The sequence below is a fragment of the Rhinolophus ferrumequinum genome, chromosome 24 (genome assembly GCF_004115265.2).
Source record: "Rhinolophus ferrumequinum isolate MPI-CBG mRhiFer1 chromosome 24, mRhiFer1_v1.p, whole genome shotgun sequence".
In the NCBI taxonomy this organism is placed as follows: domain Eukaryota; kingdom Metazoa; phylum Chordata; class Mammalia; order Chiroptera; family Rhinolophidae; genus Rhinolophus; species Rhinolophus ferrumequinum.
In genome coordinates this window covers 10,439,260-10,458,394 of record NC_046307.1, presented here as the reverse complement: position 1 = coordinate 10,458,394, position 19,135 = coordinate 10,439,260, and the positions used below count along the sequence as shown (strand labels likewise).

The 19,135-nt window shown below is 55.0% G+C and overlaps 1 protein-coding gene across 6 annotated transcripts in view; it reads right to left on the bottom strand.

The window, feature by feature from the left end:
• Window positions 1-5,084: 5,084 nt before the first annotated feature.
• The window catches only part of JADE2 (jade family PHD finger 2), a 48,762-nt gene continuing 34,711 nt past the window's right edge, over window positions 5,085-19,135 (bottom strand). For all 6 annotated transcript variants that reach the window (XM_033095877.1, XM_033095875.1, XM_033095874.1 and 3 more), the window contains 3 exons: window positions 13,750-13,867; window positions 10,936-11,064; window positions 5,085-9,681 (listed from right to left, as the gene is read on the bottom strand). In XM_033095877.1, the coding sequence (XP_032951768.1) occupies window positions 8,873-9,681; window positions 10,936-11,064; window positions 13,750-13,867 (1,056 nt within the window). In that variant the 3' untranslated portion in view covers window positions 5,085-8,872. The remainder of the gene's footprint in view (window positions 9,682-10,935; window positions 11,065-13,749; window positions 13,868-19,135) is intronic.

Sequence of the window (19,135 nt, the reverse complement as noted above, 5' to 3'; positions counted from 1 at the left end):
AAGTGAGAGTAAACAGATATCTCTGGCCTCTTGCTTCTGGTCAGTCTGCCTGCGTTTGGACCTCTCTGCCTACACCTTCACTTCCCCCTCCTCTAACGCCTCCAGTGACTCCTGATTTTGCCCACCTCACATCCATGCCCACTGTGTGCCTCTCAGCCGCCCTGCATGATGGGCCCAACAGGCACTCTCATCCTCATTTAACAAATGAGAAAACTGAGGCCCAGAAAACAGGTCGCTAATTCTCCGTTAGTACCCCAAGGCCCACATGATGCCATTTCGAGTCCCTTTCTCCTTCGTGGTGCATTCATGGATGAATTCTCTGGTCCTGAATGGCCACAGGCAGCTACTATCAGCTGAGGATGGAAGGAGAATAGGGGCTCCCCCACTGAACACAAACCCCTAGACCTGGGATTGCTGTTGCCTGGAACACAGGGGCCCCCAGCCCTGCCAGTAAGGCGTAGGCCCCATTCCCAAGCCTGGAGGCCAGATGTCTCACCTTCCTCCCACTGCCTCCAGGCCTTGCTCCATGCTTATCCCTGTCACTGTCCCAGCCGGACCTGGTGTCCATCCCATGGTCACACCCAAGGTTACTGCTATGTGCCTACTGCCCCCCTCACCCGCTGACGGAGGAACCAGCAGCCAGTCTCATTCTGATTGGGTGAAGGCCCCAAGCTAAGTGGATAAAGCTTCTTCCTTCTCTCGTTCTGCTCAAGTCCAGTCCGGAGGCCCAGCTAGCCCCATCTGCCAGCCAGTGCCACCTCACCCAGCTGGCCTTAAGTTAAGGATCTCAGCAGGCTCTCACTCGCGCTCACTGATCTCCTCCTCTGACCAAAGACCCTCCCCCTGGGACCTGGTCTTTAGAGATCACAGTATCCCCAAGCTCTTTGCACGTTGTACAGATGGGAAAACTGAGGTACATCAAATCAATGGCTGAAATAAGACTTGAACCCTGGTCTCCTCACTCCTGGGTTAGCCATATTTCCTTACAACCTTGGGGTGGGGGGAGGACTGTGTGTTTAACAATAATCAAAAGAAGCCTGAGTTCGAGTTTGAGTTGGGAGACGTAGGGGAGTCCCGGGCACCCCGGGACTGGCAGAGGCCCAAAGTGAACTCTATTTTTTTATTAATGTTTCAGGATGACTTCTTTTTGCTTAACATTATGTTTGTTGTTGCAACAAAGCAGTTGTATGTCATGGAAAGTAGCAGGGATTTTCTTTTCCTGTATAGTATTCTTTTTTTTTAATTGTGGCAGAAAAATACGAAACATAAAATTTACCCTCCCAACAACTTCCAAGCACAATACTGTCAACAACAAGCACACTGAACCCCGCATCCTGCCTCTGCACCCGCAGAATAACTTGCATCTCCTCTGCCCCTTGCCCCTGGCAACAACCACTCTCCTTCCTGTTTCTATGAGTTTGACTACTTAGGTACCTCATGTGGTAGAAGTGCGTAGTATGTGTGCTTTTGTGACTGGCTTATTTCACCGAGCTAATGTCCTCAAGCTTCATCCATGTGGTAGCCTGGGTCAGAATTTCCTTCCTTGTCAAGACTAAGTGTGTTCTACTGTATGCATGTACCACATCGTCCTTATCCATTCATCCGTCAATGGACACTTGGGTTGCTTCCAGCTCTTGGCTGTAGTGAATAGTGCTACAACCAACGTGAACTCTCTAGATGCTGACCTGAGTCAGCAAATAAATGGGTTGTGGGCCTTGAAGAGCTCTAGGGAACAAGATCCCTTCCAGGGCACCTCGGCGTTCTATTCTGCCTTGGACTGGGGTGCGAGATGCAATGGGAGCCACAGCACAGTAAGATGGGGCGGGCTGGGTTCTGTCTGTCCTGGCCACTGGCTGTAGCCCCCTCTCCTTTGCTCTTGTGCTGCAGGGGTGAGCATTTTGGCGTTATGGGGACAGTCTTGGATCTCTTACAGTTTGTACACAAATCACTCACCAGCGTGAACCCTGGGCTTGGGACACAGTGTAGTGGAGGATGCGAAGCCTCCCGCTAGAATTGCTGGGTAAAATTCTACAGGACGCGATATTTGCAACATACTTATGAGAAGGCATTATTTGTTGTTGGTCTGAAATTCTAATTTCACTATATGTCCTGTATTTTTATTTGCTAAATTTGGCAACCCTACCACCTAACCCCGTCTCCCTCACCAGCCAGCACTGGGGTCTCTGTGTCCCGACCCAGGATTCCTCAGAACGGATGGTATGGATGCTTCTGAACTCCAGGCCTGGCTTGGAGTACTGAGTATCGAGTGCCACGTAAATCATGCAACCCCAAAATGGTGATGATGGAGCCTCACGTGCCTCTGCCTGAGTCTCTCATCAGGAGAATGAAAAGTGGGTGGCTGGGGCACATACACGCTGGGGCAGCAAGAGGCTCGGCCCTCACAGTGCAAAGGAGTTGGCCCTCGTGGATGCCCTCAAGAGCCTGGCAGGTGAGGCTGAAGCACGGGGGTCTCCCGTGAAGGGGAGGGTAGCTGTGAGACCACTTTGAGCAACCTGTATTTCCTGGCATGGGTCCATAGCACCTGAGTCCTGAAACTGACCCCAAGAAGAGGGGCCTTGGCTGCCTCCTCTGGCAGACAGCTGCAATAAGAGGTCAGCTCTGGGAGCCTGAAGTGCTCCTCTCCCACCCACTGTTGACTTCCTCCCTTTCTTTGGCAGTTACAAGAAGGCAGCACCTGGGTCCACTCGGCCTGCCCACTCCACCCAGGGTGGGCACCCAACTGGCCTGAGCCAATGTCTGACTCCCTGGAGGCCTCTTGTCCCTGAACTGCCTCCCTGTTCCTGAAACTGTTAGAGAAGATCCTTCTCTGCACTGGGGGAAGACTCAAGTGTGGGGTACAAGGCGGGCTAGGGTTCTGAGACTGGGGGATGCACGGTTGGCCCTGGCCCTGTGGGCCTCAGACTGGGAGGCATCCGGGCGAGGACCCAGCGGGCGGTAGATGGCGCTCTAGACCCTACCTTGCAGGAGTTTAGCGAGAACCCGGGAAGTTCAGGGCGGGCAGAGGAGACCTCCCTCCTCCCAGGCCATATACCCACTTGCTGCACAGTCTCGATGAGTAATTGCACACTGCTTTGGGATTATCTGATTCAAGTCTGCCTCCCACACTAGCCTGGTCTCTCCAGAGGGGCATGTGGGCACCCTAGTGGCCTCAGAGCCCAGCAGCAGGTGCTCAGTGAGTGCTGAATCAGTGCAGGCATGACACCCGGGAGATGCTGGCAGAGAACTGGCCCGCTATGGGGGAGCTGCCACCAGGTCAGCCCTTCCTTGTCCTGTCCTCGCGGCTCTCAGAGGGCTGGGGAGCAGGGGCAGTGACAGGGGTGAAGGCCTAGGAGCACTGATCAGATGTGAGACGCCTGCCCTAAAGCCATGTGTAGACTTAGTGGGGTGCAGAAAGGGTCCCAGAGGGACCTGGGGTAGGAATGCCGGGCCAGGCCTGCTCCTCAGCCTCCGGCCTTCCCTGTGGAGGGGGTCACAGCTCCTCAGGGCTGTCTGTCCCTCACTCCACACAACCTGGGGGACAGCTGACCATCTCTAGGGCTGCACTGCCTGATGGAGTAACCACTAGCCACATGGCTATCGAGCTTGAAATGTGGCCGGTCCACATGTGCTGTAAGATGTGCCGTGAGTGTAAAACACACACTGGATTGCAAAGACTTCGTACAAAAACAGAATGTAAAATATCTCATTAATAATTATTCTGTATTAATTACACGTTAAAGGGATCACATTTTGGATATAATGGGTTAAATAAAAGTATTAAAATTCACTTTACCTGTATTTTTTACTCTTGAAATGTGTGGCTACTAGAATTACCTGCGTGGCTTGCACTGTATTTCTATTGAGCATTGCGGCTTCAGACGCACAGGTGCCCACGGTTATCAGCTGGGTCAGCTGACAGGTGCGGGCCCTTGCGGTATCTTTCTTCTGGATCACTGTGGCCAAGTGGGCCTGCTGCTGGACTGGCAGTGATGGGGGTGGCTGGGGGCCTGGGGTGCCCGAGTCCAGGGCAGCTGATGGCTTCAAACCACAGCTAGGTGGGCTGGCCGCCCAGGTGCCCCAGGTTTATTTCCAACACCTTCTGCATTGTGGAGTCACAGAACCTTGGATCTGGAGGAGCCCTTGGGGATCTGCCACCTATTGCACCGGTGAGAAAATAGGGCAATTTTCTGTGGCAAACTAAGTCAGCGGCCAGAGGCTAGATTACGAGTCCCAATCCTACCCTCTATCCACACAGCCTCCCCTTGGGCTCCGAGGAGCTGCAAGACCCCTCCACACATAGCTTGACCCCTTTGCCAGTATGGCTCCCTCCACCAGTTAAGTTCCTTGTCCCTTCCGTCTGTCCAGCTCCCTTTTGGACAAGCAACTACTTAGTCTTTCGGTCTCCAGTGCCTAGCAGCTGTAGGGCAGGGGCCTGGTGACTGACACACACACACACACACACACACACACACACACACACACGGTACACAGCCCAGCACACAGCAAACGAGGCGTGGGGTCCATATTGTTAAACGAGTGGTGCTGCTTCCTCGGCGACCCTTCCTGAATGCCCCATCCAGCCCAGGCCCCCAAGATGCCCACTTCCCTCACTGACTGCGTCCCTACTGGACTGTGAACTGTCCCGACAGGGCAGGGACGGGCTACATTCCCCACTTCCCAGAGCCTGGTGTAGTGTCAGTGCTCCGGAAATAACGAAAACAAACCTGGGCAAAATTCTTCCCAGACATAGGGACAGATGCCCAAGCTTCCTCTGCCACCTTCCCACCATCCCAGGCAGGTGGATCATGAACCAGCAGTCCCGCTGCGTGATGCAGGACTTCAACTCTTACCAGAGGAGTGGTTTTGGGTGTATCCCTCATCCGCTCTGAATTCCAGGGGGTGTATGAAACTCAGCCTTGAGGCACAACCCTTGACCGTCATTATGACAACTTAGCGGGTAGCAGCAGGTCCCTTGGGACAGACACCCAGGGAACACTCAGTGTTTCACTGAGCCCACTATCGGGTGTGGGCCTAGGACCCCCAAGTCCCTTGCCCCACTCAATGCAACAGAACCTCACACCAGCCAGCACAGAAAACACTGCTTTATTAACTGCGTTTGCCAACACACGAGGAGTGCAAAGGGCTCCCTGAGACACAGGCCCTGGTGGGGCCGGGTCTGGAAACCCCATGAGTGAGCAGGACAGGATGGGACCGGGAGCTAGGCAGCAGTGGCAACACAGAGTCATGCAGGGCACGGCGGGCTCTGGCCGCACCGGGGCGGCCGTACATTCTATTGCTTGTTAAGGGCAGGAACACAGACAATGTACAAAAAGAGGAGATAGGTCTTTGCGTTAATGAAAAATACATTTTTTCTCTACAAAGGAATCTTTTCTAATACAAGAAAATAAATATTGCAACATAAGCCAAAAATAATTTAAAATTGCTCTTTTCAATATATTTTCAATATTTCTCTTGTATATTAACAAATGGCACATCACTTTCTTTGAAACAAAGACAGAAGGTGTTTCCTCCTGTGACATTCATATCATCCCCCCACCCCGAGCCGACATGGAGCACAGAATGTCGTGCATCTGAGGGACAAGGTGGCAGGAAGTACCTTAAAGAACAACCAAAAGTCCCAGACTCCAGCCCTGGCTCTTTGGCCAATGTGGCCAGCTGGACCAGAGGCATGGGAAATGGCCTCCCCAGGGGCCTTGCTACAGGCATCCAGACCGTCCTGCAGAGCTCCAGGCACGGGCAGAGGTTGGTCACATCTGGCAGTGAGCAAGGAAATGCCAAGTCCAGCTGCTGCCGATATGTTTTCGAGTTGGGCAGTTGATTCTCTAGTTGCCCCAGCAAGTCCCACAGTGCACCCATCCACAACAGACACACAGGCTCGTGGACGCACGAGACGTGCCCTGGCACGCACTCACACACCCACAGGGCAACACCCACGTTTGGAAACCTGGGTGGCTTCTCCAAGGAAACCGAGCGCCTTACACTGCAAACGCTCACGGTCACCAAGTCAGAGGTCATGTAATGAAATGGACACTTCTACCTTTCTCCTCCTTATCTGTTGTAAAATACATTTATGACCCATAAAAATACTTTGTCACCGCTGAGGGGAAGGAGGTGGTGGGCAGCCAGGACTGGGACAATGGGGATGCCAGCCAGGGTGAACCAGAGCAGCTTCTCCCTCCAAGGGCCGCTGAGCGTGGCCAGGTGTGGTCAAGTGCAAGATCTGCCTCAGCCTCTGGACTGGGCAAAGGTCTTCTGCTTCCCGCCCGAACCTCAGGGACAGCAAAGCCATCAGCACGGTGGACAGTAGACCAGAAAGAGTGAAGGGGCCCTGGCTAATGGCAGAAAGGACAGTGGTGGGTTTCAGCATCCTTATCCTCCTTGCAGCCCAGAGGACATTCTGAGGTGGACAGCACTAGGGCCTGGCCTAGGAGTGAAGGGGCTCCCACCAGCCAGCCTAACCGACACCCAGGCTCTGTGCTGGACGTGGCCCCAGGGAGAGGCCAGCCAGAGAAAGAGCCCATTAAGAGGGTCGGAATGTAGAGGTCCCCTGAAGAGTGCTGGCTGCCTCTCCTGGCCAGACCCACCGCACTCCCTCCTGGGTTTTCTCCCACGCCCACTGCCAGCGAGCCGTCTCTGCCTCAGGATGGATGAAGGGGTCAGGGGTAAGTGCTGAGTCTATTGGACTTGAGCCATCGCTGGCACCCCGACCCCCACCCCCTGGGCAGAGTTTGGTTGTTCTTTAAGCTCGTCCCTTTGCTTCCTGCAGGGTCAGACTGGACAATCCAGCACAGACAAGGCTGTGACCCGAAACACGGGGAGGGAAGGTCTGTTCAAAGGCAGTAAACAGAGAATGGGGTCGGGACGTTGAGCTGACACTGCACTGGCCACTGCTATCAAGGCGGCAGGAAGACTAAACTCTACATGGTAGCTTGTGACATCCCAACGTCCAGAATCCTTGAAGCCTGCTCCGAGTCTACTCCAACTGGACACATTTGTCCGAGCCTCTGAACTTAGTCATTATCTTTGTTTCCTGTTTTGCAAAAATTCACATAAAACTGAGTGTCAATGACAATGCCACTGTCGTACCTTGATAGTTTTGGAGTCGGGGGTGGGTGGTCCAGCTGCTCCCCATCCCGCTGATTTGCGTGGTGTGTATTTGCGTGGGGGGAACCACACGGTCAAGACTGGCCATGCTGGTTTTGCCACCAGTGTTCCTCCCCACTGTGAGCCCGAGATTAGGAGAGCTCACAGTGGGCCCAGCCCAGCATCTGAAATCCCACACCCGGTTCCCAGTTCCCAGAGTTGAGCAGAATAGCATCCTCTCCCGAGAGCTTGGCTCGTCTCCTTGGGTGTGCGCAATGAACATGTTTCTGGTACTTTGTTGCTAAAGAACTCCATTGAGGAAAAAAAAAAAAAAAAGTCCAAGTAACAAGTTGTCAGGTCCAGGCTGTGCTGTATTATGGTCAAAATATTCTTTGGCATCCACAGAATGATTCGACTGATCCACTGGACTTTTGCAAGGTTCTTGTTGGAGAAGTTCTGGCTTTACCAGTGGTGGAAGTGACCCGGGAGTAATTCACAAAAGAAAAAAAAACATGTTTTCACTGAATTCCTTTTTTGTTTGTTCCCTGAGCTATCACCCTGGGGCCACTCCACTAAAACGCTTCAGAGCAGCTACCTGGGACCTAGAGGGTGGGGTGGAAGGCGGGTAGGTGGTGGGGAGGGTGGGCACGGCTGGGAAAGGGGGTTAAGGCTCAGAGGGAGAGGAACCAGGAGCCTCCAGCAAGACTTGAAACAGCCCCAGCAGCCATCACGGCCGCCTGGGCCCCGGGATCCCACTGCTAGTTGGAAGGAGGAGTTTCCAGAAGGAAACCAAGGAAGCAGCTCATCTCTTAGCGGGACTGGGAAACTTGAAAAGGCAAACGGTCTGGTCTGGTCAGCTGTCTAGGAATGACCAGACTTCAGCAGGACTGGCCCCGAAGGAAGGAAGTTGGAGCCCCAGAGTGATTCTCTGTAGCGGGCGAGACTGAGCCCCACGCCCCCGTCTGGGCACTGGCCCTCCCTGGCAGCCCTCCACCGGCCCTGGTGGCTGGTTGCTTGGGAGTCCCCTGAGTAAGTGGCACAGCTCAGGAAGGATTTCTGGGAACCCCTGCCCAGAGCTGCAGGGCTGGGCACTGGCAGGGGCGGAGCAGCAAGGGACTGGGGGGTCGCGGGGTGGGCGGGCAGGCCTCAGATGTGGGCTGATCAGGAACAGCTGAGGTGCCCCTGGAGCCAGTGGGCCCTCTGTGCCCCCTCAGTGCTTTCTCGTATAAGCTCGTTGTGCTTGTGACAGTGAGTAGACTGGCTGGGTATCACTTATTATACTTCCTCGGGGATCAGTGGGGTGCAGCAGGACCCCCACCCCACCCCCAAATGGACTACAGTGGGATGTGGGGCAAGGTGGGGCAGGCCCTGGGCTGGCCCATCTGCCATGAAATAATGCCCAAATGACAGTCTGTCACCCAGTGGCAGCGGACTGGCGTCCTGAGCTCTTCCCCTTGCCCGCATCTAGTCAGGAGCCCAGCAATGCCGCGTGGGCAGGGCGGGGGTGCTGCGGTGGCAGGAAGGCTGCACAGGACCTGGCCCGGTCCCTGCAGCCGGAGCCGTGGAGGAATCCTAACGTCCTAGGCCAGCACAGAGGAAAGACAACAGTGTGGAATTCAAAACTCGCTCTATATTAAAAATAAAACCACAACAGAGTGGCAGCCTCGAGGGTCTGGGACACTCAGCAAAGATTGGAAATGGCAGTTGTGACTGGGCTGAGGCCTCATGGGGGGACCAGGGCAGGGCCTGTGGCAGGGGTACGGGTGACTTAGGAGGCCAGAACCCCCATGCGGACCACCTCCTCAGCCCCTGCTTCCCGGGGACCCCGCTGCACCCCACTGTCCTTGGTCTCCACATCTGAGTCACTCATTTCCCCATCAGAGAAGTAGCCATCAGTCTCAGTGTCAAAGTGCAGGCTGACCTTTGGCCTCTCAGCCACAGTAGAAGGCGGTCCTGTCCCAGCGTCCAGCCTGGCACCTGATGATCTCCGGGCTCCCTTGCTCTCACGGGGCGGCCGCAGCCGGCCTGAGGGCTTGGGGCTCGCCGTAGGGCCAGGCACTTGGACATTCGAGTCGGCAGCCATTGGGGCTGCCTCGTCGGGGGTGTCAGGGGCCAGTGGTGGGGGGCTCTTGGGGCCTGCTGGAATGGGACAGTCCCCGGCTGCAGGACTGGACGGCAGGTGAGAAGGCGTTCGCCGTGGTGGCTTCCGGGCAGGTGGCCCCTGACCCCCCTTGCCGCCGCCTGCATCCTGGCCCCAAGGCTTCTTGGGGGGTTTGTCTGGAGTCGTCCGTGACCCGGGCCCATCCTGTGGTGGTTTCTTCTTGGCAGGCAGGCGGGTGCGGCCACGAGCCTTCCTGGCAGGGTCACCGGGTCGCAGCGAGGGGTCCCGCATGAAGCTTAGCAGCGTCTCCTCATCTTGCAGCAGCTCCTCCGACAGCAGCCCTGGAGCAGGGTCCTCTCGGTGCCCATTGTTTAGTGACCACTCGCTCATGGCCATGTTTTCTGCCGTGATCTGCACTGACTGCGCCAGCCAGCTGTTGAAGAAGGTGCCATCGATGGGGAATGAGGTGGACAGGCCTGGCAGAGCGGAGAGGAGGCAGGTGAGATGCCAGCAGGTATATGTCCCATCTACTTTCAGGAAGGCCCCTCTGCCCCTCCCCGGGCACCACTGTGTACTTTCCTTCCTTCCTACCACGGTCCCTGTTCAAAAATTGTAAGAATTTCAAGGTGGCAACAGTAGAGCATTAAACCAAGTGAGGGCTTTGAGACTGCACAGGAGCGCACCCAAGATGCACGCCCTGCCCACCTCCCCAGTCTTGGGGCAGCAGGGGATGGAGGAAAGGAGCAAAGTGCCCTATGGCCACCAGGGGGCGCTGCATTTCTATGAGCATTGCCTCCCAGAGCTTCCAAAGCTAGGAACTTAGCATGAATAGGGTGGCAAGGTACATCTGGGTAGAAGGTCCCTCTTGCATGCCAAGACCAGTTCCAGCTATTGGCCCTCCCTCCTTTCCTGAGGTCTTGGGAGGGACAGCTGATGAGACTGAGCCTCCCATTAAGCACCCAAGTTGTCCCCTTCCTGAGGCAGGGAAGTAAAAGATGACCTGGGGCTGCTGTGCTAGAAGTGAGGTCTGGAAGGAGACTCCACTGGATTCCCTGAGAAGTGCTGTAGGGGAAGCATGTGACAGCCTGGGAGACAGAGACATGTGATATCCTGGGAGATAAAGCCCACAGCAGGGGTCCCCTCAAGGGCTACTCAGCTTGATGGGGCAGCAGTAAGGTCTGTGACAGTGAAGATCCCTGTGAAGGGCCACTGCCTGTGGCTACTCCTTTGGATCCCTCTGGGTGGCTCCAGGACAGTTCATTGGTACTGAAAGGAGGGTCCATTTGAGAAGATTCTGGCAGAGTGGTACAAGGATGGAGAATTCTGACAGACCATTACCTCCCATCATGGGGCTGGGCTCCGAGAAGAGCCCAGATAACCTAGAGGTCCATGGCGGGCCTCCGGGCAAATCGGACATGCAGGACCCTGGCCAGCGGAATGAGAGAGCAGTTCCGGAGCTCCTGGGCCCAGACTCCTGTCCAGGTTTACAAAAGGGGCATTTCTTGGGATGGCAGATGGGCTCTGAGACCCTCGTGTCCTTTATGGCTGGTAGATGTGAGTGCCTGGGCAAGGAAGGGCGTGGTTATTCCTCTTGGGCCTCCTACTCTGTGCAGTGGTACAGCGGGGGTGCTGATGGTCCTGGGTGGGGGGTGAGGTGGGCTGGGGGGCTGCAAGTGGAGTGATGGTGTGAGCCTGGCCAGTCTGCCAGGCCAGCATGGCCACTTACTCACCTAACTGCCCCAGGACTGAGTCAGGCCCCGCCTTCATTTTCTCTTTCTTCTCAGGGCTGCCCTTTGGGCCCTCACGGCCTTTCCTTTTCGAGTCGCTCTTCTTGCCCTTTGCTCTCCTCCCAGACCGCTCTGTGTCAGGGAAAGAGAGAGCAGAAGGGAAGTGGTTACCTCGAACATCCTCAGCCAGAACCAAGGTCATTGCATGTCACCCCAAGTCCTCCCTCACCTGGTGCCTCACCATCCAAATCACCTGGCCCTGCCTATGTGCTCCCGGTTCAGAGCCGTAGGAGCCCTGGGATAACTGGGACTCTAGTGAATCAAGGGACAGCTGGTGTGAGAGAGTGTGGCGTCACTGCCCACAGCTGCCCTTGCAGGGCGTAAGGGAGGACACAGGACCACCACAAAGAGGGTGGAAGACCACCCTGCAGGGTCTGCACTGCAGCCTGATCTACCTCGCCTACAGATCTTGGGAGAGAGTCCTGGTGGGGGGGAGGCTGGCTGGAGGTGAGAGGACAGGGCAGAGCCTTGAATGCCAGGCCAAGGAGATGGACATGAAGGTGGACAGAGCACTATCTGAGTAGTCAAGAGGCTTTGCCGGTCCTCACACTGGTCAGCCCCCTTGAGCAAATCTCCGCCTTGGTCTCCTGGTCTGCTTTTGAGGTCAGACAGTAGATGGGAGACCTGGGTGCACACTTGGCCTTCATTCCCTTCAGTCCATGCCCACACAGGTGTAGAGGGCCACAGAAAACACCGGAGCAGGGACGGACACGTGCAGGGGGAGGCCCAGCTGCTGGGCATCTTTTCTCAGCTTCTCAGCCAGAGGCTGGAGGGCTTCCTGAATAAGGGTTTAAGAGAGGGTTGAGGGGTGTGGCCCCAGCTCTGGAATCTTCCCAGCTCTGCTGCTGATTCCCTTTGCCACCTTAGGCCTGGCGTCAGTCTCCTCGTCTATAACACGGGACCTGCGCCCAGATATCCGCACTGTCCTCAGCATAGGCTAAGCTCCATCCAAGGGCTGCAACATCGTGCACGGCTGGCCGACCCCGGCAACCCCTCAGCTTCACTTCAGACATCTTCCTCCTGCCTTGGTTGCAGATATGTCAGTCTCTTTCCAGTTTCTCTAATAAGACAGGTTCTGGCCTTGAGGTCTCCAAAAATGCCCTTTCCTTACCTATCGTGTCCATCACCTGGTTCAGCTCACAGTCTAAATATCACTGCCAATGGGAAGTCTTCTCCAGCTCTCTGGCCAGACAGGCCTTGGCAACATGCCTGCAGCCATGTCCCACCCCAGGGGTCAAGGGCACAACACTGAGGGCATCAACTTCAGGCAGAGGCAAACCAGTCTCCTCTCCAAACGTCCTGCCCTGAACCAAGGGTTGCCTGTGGCTGCCACCCAGGTCTAGGAGCTGCAAATGCCCCCAGACTGAATGCGGGATGCAGACCCACCAGGCTCTTGACCACGTTTCTGGAATCCTGTGCCTGAGGGCACTGCGTGCCTTGCCACTCTGCTGCCCTGATTGTGAGCCTTTCCTTCTGGATGTGTGCCTGCAGTGAGGTCTAGAAAGCCTTAGATATTGCTCCAGAATCACCACCAACAGGAAGCCAGCCCTTACACCTCTGCCCCTGCACTGGCAGCAACTATAGCCCCTTGGGCACCACTGTCCTTTATCTTCACAGACAAGGGCAGAAACCTTGTTCATTTAGTCCATAGCTGTGTGTCCTGCAGTGCCCAGCACAGGGCCTGACATTCTGTCCGTGCTCAGTTAGTGCTCACTGAATCAATCAACAGATGAGAGGGAGCCCAGAAAGCACTGGGAGCTAGGAAGCTGCCCTAGTCTTGGGATGCATGGTGAGCGCTGAGCTCTGTCTGCATGGCCGTGACCCACCCCTGACCCAGCACCTGTACTTGGCAGTGCTGATTTCTTGGGCCAGAGTGGGTGGTGATCCCTAAGTGCAGACGAGGCAGCTTGGCTCTCGGGCAGTGGTGGGCAGTACCAGGTCCTCAGTCATTACCCCGGTGGTGGCCTGGCAGCTATCCTCTCTGTCTACTCCAGGCCCAGCTTGACCCAGAGGCTGAGCTGGCAGTGGTAGCCCCTGGCTCAAAACCTGTCTCCATCCAGCTATTTCTGCTGCGTGCAAGTCAACATGGGAGCACCATTCTTTGGGTTAAGCATCGGCCTCCTTAACATGTGAACACTCCAGGAAGGGCCCCCTGACTGGCAACAGCCATACAAATACCATAAAAGCAATGTCAAGAGATTCGCGGGCCTTGGATTTCCAGATCTGTTAAATGCACCTGATGGCAGGAGAATAGAAAACAGGGGGAAAAAATGCCGGCACAGGGCCTGAATTCTATCAGATGAGGCCAGAGAGAAAGAACACACAGGGCCTCTTCCGTCTCTGGGGTAGCTGCCTTGTTCAGGACCAACACACGGGCTAGGGAGGCTCCCTGGCTTCTAGCTCTTTCTGCCCCAGGGCCAGCACAGAGCCACTAGGACTTCGGGTCTACACCTGTTTGCATGCAATTCATTCCTAGAACTGCTGTGGCCCTGGCACTACCTGGGTGTCCCCAGTTGAGCCAGAAAGCTCTCTGAGGGCAGGCCTGGTGCCACATTCCAATCTCTGGCTCCTTGCCTAACAATACACACCTGGGACCTGAGTGGCCCATCTTGGCCTACTAACTGGATGATGGAGGGCAGGGGTGGAAGCCCCACGCTCATGCCCCCACCAGGCCCCAAAGACATACCATCCTTGGGACCCAGCCCCTTGAGAGGGTGCACACTGAGGTAGCCGGCGGTGGGCCAGGAAGGTGCCTACCTCGACACAGATCCTGTTCGATAAGCTTCATCTGCAGGTGGAATATCTGCTCCTGGAGTTTGCAGATGGCATGTTTCGTTCTCTCGCGCCTTGTCACCATGTAGCACAGATTTCTAACCTGAGGAAACACAAGAGAGCTTTTCCACTTTACCCAAGGGCAACCACCCCTGACCTCCCAGCTCTGGGGGGCACCACTGCCTACCCAGCCCAGGACATCTGGGAATCAATTCGCAGACCCTGAGTATGTCCTCAGCCCTAAGCCACAGTTCTCTGATCCAAAACACAGGGTCCGGCACAGCCGTTGGCAGAGAAAGCATCTGGTCAGCTCTGGCTACTGAGTCCACCGTTCTCCCTGTATGTGTCTTCACATGGCCTTTTATAAGGACATACTCGTCAGGGGATACACACAGGGAGAATGACACAGAGGCAGAGACTGAAGCCATGGGTGTACAAGTCAAGGGATGCCCAGGGTTGCCGGCAACCCCCAGAAGCTAGGAGAGAGGCATGGAACAGATTCTCCATCAGAGCACCCAGAGGGAATCAACCTTGCTGACTTCCGGCCTCTAGAACTGTGAGAAAACAAACGGCTGTTGTGTAAAGCCACCGAGTTTGCAGTACTGTTACAGTAGCCCTAGGAAACAAATACAGCTTCCTTCTTAGCACACTTGACAAAACCACAGCCACAGCCCCAAGCCTTGTTCACCGTCAGCTCACAGCCCATGTCCCAGTCTTAGGTAACAAGTACGCCGCCCTCCAGTCCCTTCTTTCTGTGCCCAGCCCACTTCTGCCTTGGGGCCTTAGTATATATTTAACTCGGGGCCTAGAATGCTCTTCCCCCCCCCCCAAGGCTGGACGTCGTCCTTCAGGTCCTGGCTCAAATGTCACTCCCAGAAGGCCTTCCCTGCCCACCGCGTCTAAGCAGCCCACCATCATGCTCCCTGCATCCTGCTCTGTTTCCTTGCTGGCAGTCACACGGCCCAGTGTGCAGGGGCGTAACGGGGATGAAAACAGGTGGATGGATTCACGGCTACTTTAGAAGCCTCAAAAACAAACCAGTCAATACATCAAACTTAAAAACAAATCGGTCGAGGTCCAGCTTTCAAAAATGTTCTAAAACACACCATTCTGGAGTTTCCTCACCTTTAAACCTAACCTCTAAAGGTGAGGAGCCAGATGAAATGAGGCTCAGAGTCGCAGATTTCTCCCCCAAAGAACCAAGAGTTATACTTAATTACTTCCTATTAAAATATACATGTAGCCTTTTGGGTATATTTTATCTTCCACCTGAAACTCTAGAGGAAGGTTTCCTAAAGCATGCTGAAATGAATGACTGGCATCGAGACCCCTGGGGTAGCTGGTTAAAAAACACAGATTCCCTTGAGGGCCTTACAAACTCCCGGGGTCGGGCCCTCAAATACACGTCACGTCGCACTGTGGAATCAGAACTACTGACCACCTAGGCCAGGAGGCCTCCAAAGTGAGCTGCATAGGCTATTAATTTAAATATAATAGCTTATCACAGGACAGGAAGAAAATACCAGAACTTTTACTGGAATATTTTTTGATCCTATTAGAAATTCTGATTATATTTACAATACACAGGGGTAGATATGAATGAGATATTCAAAATACAATATATTGCGGGTAAATAAGCTTTTTTGTTTTTCCTGATAAGGGCACATGACACAGTCAGTCATGTCTGGAGATTCCTGCTGTAGAAAATAAGAACACTTCCAACGATGCCAACGCTCTTTGGTCAGTACGTTGCTCACATGTGACCCTTTATTCCCACTTCACCCTGGTTTCATCAACTACTTCTCTAATTTCTTCCAAGACTCTCGGTAAGACAGCTACCTGTGACTGAATGTTGCAGAAGTCCTCCTCCATGATGGCTTTGGGGGATAAAGTATTAATACTACCCTGTTTCCCCCAAAATAAGACCTAGCTGGACAATCAGCTCTAATGCATCTTTTGGAGCAAAAATGAATATAAGACCCAGTATTATATTTATCATACCATATTATATTATGGTAAAATAAGACCGGGTCTCATATTAATTTTTGCTCCAAAAGACACATTGGAGCCGACGGTCCGGCGAGGCCTTACTTTCGGGGAAACAGGGCACCAGGAGCTCACACAGACCAGCAGGCTCCTTGCATTGTCATTACTGTTTTTTTCTGATTATAAAGGTAAAATGTTCTCTTGAAAAAGAACGTCAGAGTAGAAAAATGAACCAAGTAGGAAAGTACCCCAAATTAGGGCAGGGATTGGTCATAAAAGCAGGTTTTATATTCTGATAAAGTTGTTTTGATTATCAGCAAGTTTTGCAGAGAGAACCTGAATGTGGGCTGAGGAAAAGGGAGGGGCAGGGAGACGTCCAGCCAGTGAGCGTGAGCTGGAATGGACCAGGGCTGAGGGCGTTCATGGAGATGGGGAAGTGGTCGGAGGAGCAGGCTGGACCGGCGGGGGGGCTGGGCATGAGATGTTGGAGCTCAGGAGGGAGGTGTGGGCTGGGGCTGGAGAGCAAAGCTGTGGAGTAGATGTGGCATTGAGAGGCCAGGCCAAGTATGGCGGATGACACTGGACCAAGAACTCAGAGAGGGAGGGACAACTGGGGTATTAAGGGCATCAAAGTTTTTCAAGACCAACAGCACATGTGACTGTGGCAACTACTGCTGAGAGGGCTAGGGGACAAGGATAGAGACAGAACCACAGTGCACAGCCTGGCCTTGGGGGCTACTGGTCCTCGTGGAAGATTCTGGATTAGGGTTGTGGCAGGAGCTTGGCCAAGGAAGTAAGAACAGTGAGGGATGATGAGAAAGGAGAGATGGGGATGAAGAAATCCATGCCTAGAGGGAGGCAGGGAGGGAGGATTTCTTTTTGAAGATGGGAGAAGGTGAAATAGATTCCAATGCTGGTGGGATCCTGGAGACGAGGAGGGGAGGAATAAAAGAGAAACTCGTGTGCTGTAGTGTGTGGACCGGAAAGGGATCCCTCAGGGGTAGGGGAGGAGAGGGGAGGAAAGGCAGAGAATGCACACAGAGGGCTCCCCTGGCGCAAAGTTGGAGGGTTCTGGTCTGAGGAACAGGAGGAGCGCTAAGAGATGGTGAGCAGGAGTGGAGACAGGTGGAGGGTTGGGAGCCTCCACCTCATGTCCCCCCCAGCCCCCCACAATACAACATCAGAATGTTGCTGGCTTGGGTCCTGCCATGCACCTTCGGCGGGGCATGCACCTTCGGGGACCCACCTGCTCACTGCTATGGGCTTGCTCCTGGTGGCAGAGAGTGGCTCCTCCTGGGTGAGACTCTGCCCGAGGTGTGGCCGCTGCATAGGGCACAGGCAGTAAGCTAATGCCAGGTGGGGTGGGCGCGAAGAAAACAAGGGACAGTGAAGGCTGGAGGACCTGGGAGGCAACTGAGCAGGAGAATGGGAGGCTGTGGTTAAGGAGGAGAACGGGGGGATCTGCGGACCCGGGAGTGACTGGGGGTGGTGACAGGGTCTGAGTGGGACGGGGGCACAATGGGTGAGAAAGTCCAGCACATGGGAGAGATGGAGGTTGAGGAGCCTGGCGGCTGAGGCTGCCCAGGACAAGGTGGGCTTTGGTGGGAGGCCAAGCAGGCCGCCATCCAGGCACTGAGGATGCAGCGGACGGGGTGTGACGAGTGGACACGGAAGTAGGGGCGGGGGTGGGGGGAGGTGGCAGGATGGTCCTCTCTTGGGAGAGCTATCGGAAATGAGGCCTGGGGGAGTTCCTACATGACTGTCCTGGGTGGGGGGGTTGTCTGAGAGCTGCCCCTGCCCTCTTGGCCCCACTCAGGCCAGGTCAGGCTCTCGAATCAACTCCTGGTAAGCAGAGGCAGGGCCATGGGCTGTGAAGACCTGCGCCGCCTGAACTGCCTTCCCCGTTGCTAGGGGACACCAGCCGAGCTTGTCGGGCTGATCGTCGGTGCTGCAATTTTTTTGTCAGCTGTGAATAACTGGGAGGCTGCAGTGGCCATGCCTTCCTGAGCTGCCTGCCAGGGCCGAGGCCTACAGCTGAAATGTTAGGAAGGCACACCTTCTGGCAGAGCAGAAAATGAGGTTTCATGCTCATGGCAGCAGCATGGCCCCGGCTCCTGCTTCTCTCAGCAAAACCCCAGCCTGGACTTCAGGGCAAATAAATCAGGGAGGATGCCCCGTGACCTCCCTGGCCCCGGCACCGGGCCTGCCTTTCGGTCCTCCATGGAGCCCACCGTCTATGAGGCAGAGCAACAACAATAACCACCACTAACAACAGAGAGCACCGTGCTAAGCTCTGTCCTTCACTGTGACCAAGGTCAGTTCCATCCTTATTCCAATTTTACTGACAGGAAACTGAAACTCGGAGAAGTGGAAACTGAAATTCAGAAGGCGCGGAGCTGGGAGGTGCTGGAACTGGATGCAAACCCAGGCCACCCAAGGCTTCCATCTCAACTTGTACCCTGCCTCCCAGATGAGTCCAGACCAAGCTGGCCTGGTGCCTGGTCGTAAGCGCTGGGCCACGGTCAGAGATTGGACCTACTGGCCAGGCCACCAACAGGGTCTTTTCAGAAAGCCACCCCTGTGGGAAGGTTCTCGGCTTTGTTCACTCACTGCAGTCACCGAGCATGGCTGTGAAAGGCCCCGAGGCTAGACCTGGAGTAGGGAGACCCAGGCGGTTGACTCTTCTACTCCCTTACCTTCCTCCCAGCTGGTACCACCAGCCCAGCTCGGTGGCTGTTGGAGAAGCAGCATTTCATTCTGACAGGGCCCTCCTGAGCCCTGAGAAGCTGCACAGGCTTAAAGCCAGCCCTGCCTCTTCCTGGAGGAAGAGTGAGTGGGCTGACGCCTGGCTTTGGAGGGCTCTGTCCCCTGACCAGAGGGGTCTGTGTGGTAGCTGATTGCGTGGGATCCCCCGAGCTGGCCTTAGTAGGCTCGCTGACATCCTAGCCCTTGACACCCCTGACCCCTGGGCTCACCTATACCAGCTAACAAGGGGTGGGGGAGAGTTTCAGGGACTGACACGAGGATGCTTTTACCCAGGAATGTACACAATCGAGAATAAGCCAACAATCCTTTCTCACAAACCCCTCCCCTCATTCAGGCCTGAATTCAAGTCAAACCCTAGAACACACTCAGACCTCAAAGGCTTCCCGTCACTTCTCTCTGAGTCTCACTTTTCTCATCTGCTCACTGGGGCTGGCAGTATCTACGTCTCGCCTCCTTTTTTAGGGTAATGATGAAATCAGTGAGCCCACCCCTGTTCTCCCCATCCAGCCTAGCCAGCGTCAGGCACACTGGCCGACCAGCCCAGACCAAGGACGGTCTGATCTGATGGAAACAGCAAGAGTAAAAGCAGGTGTTTGCACTGGAGATTCGGGGCTGGAGA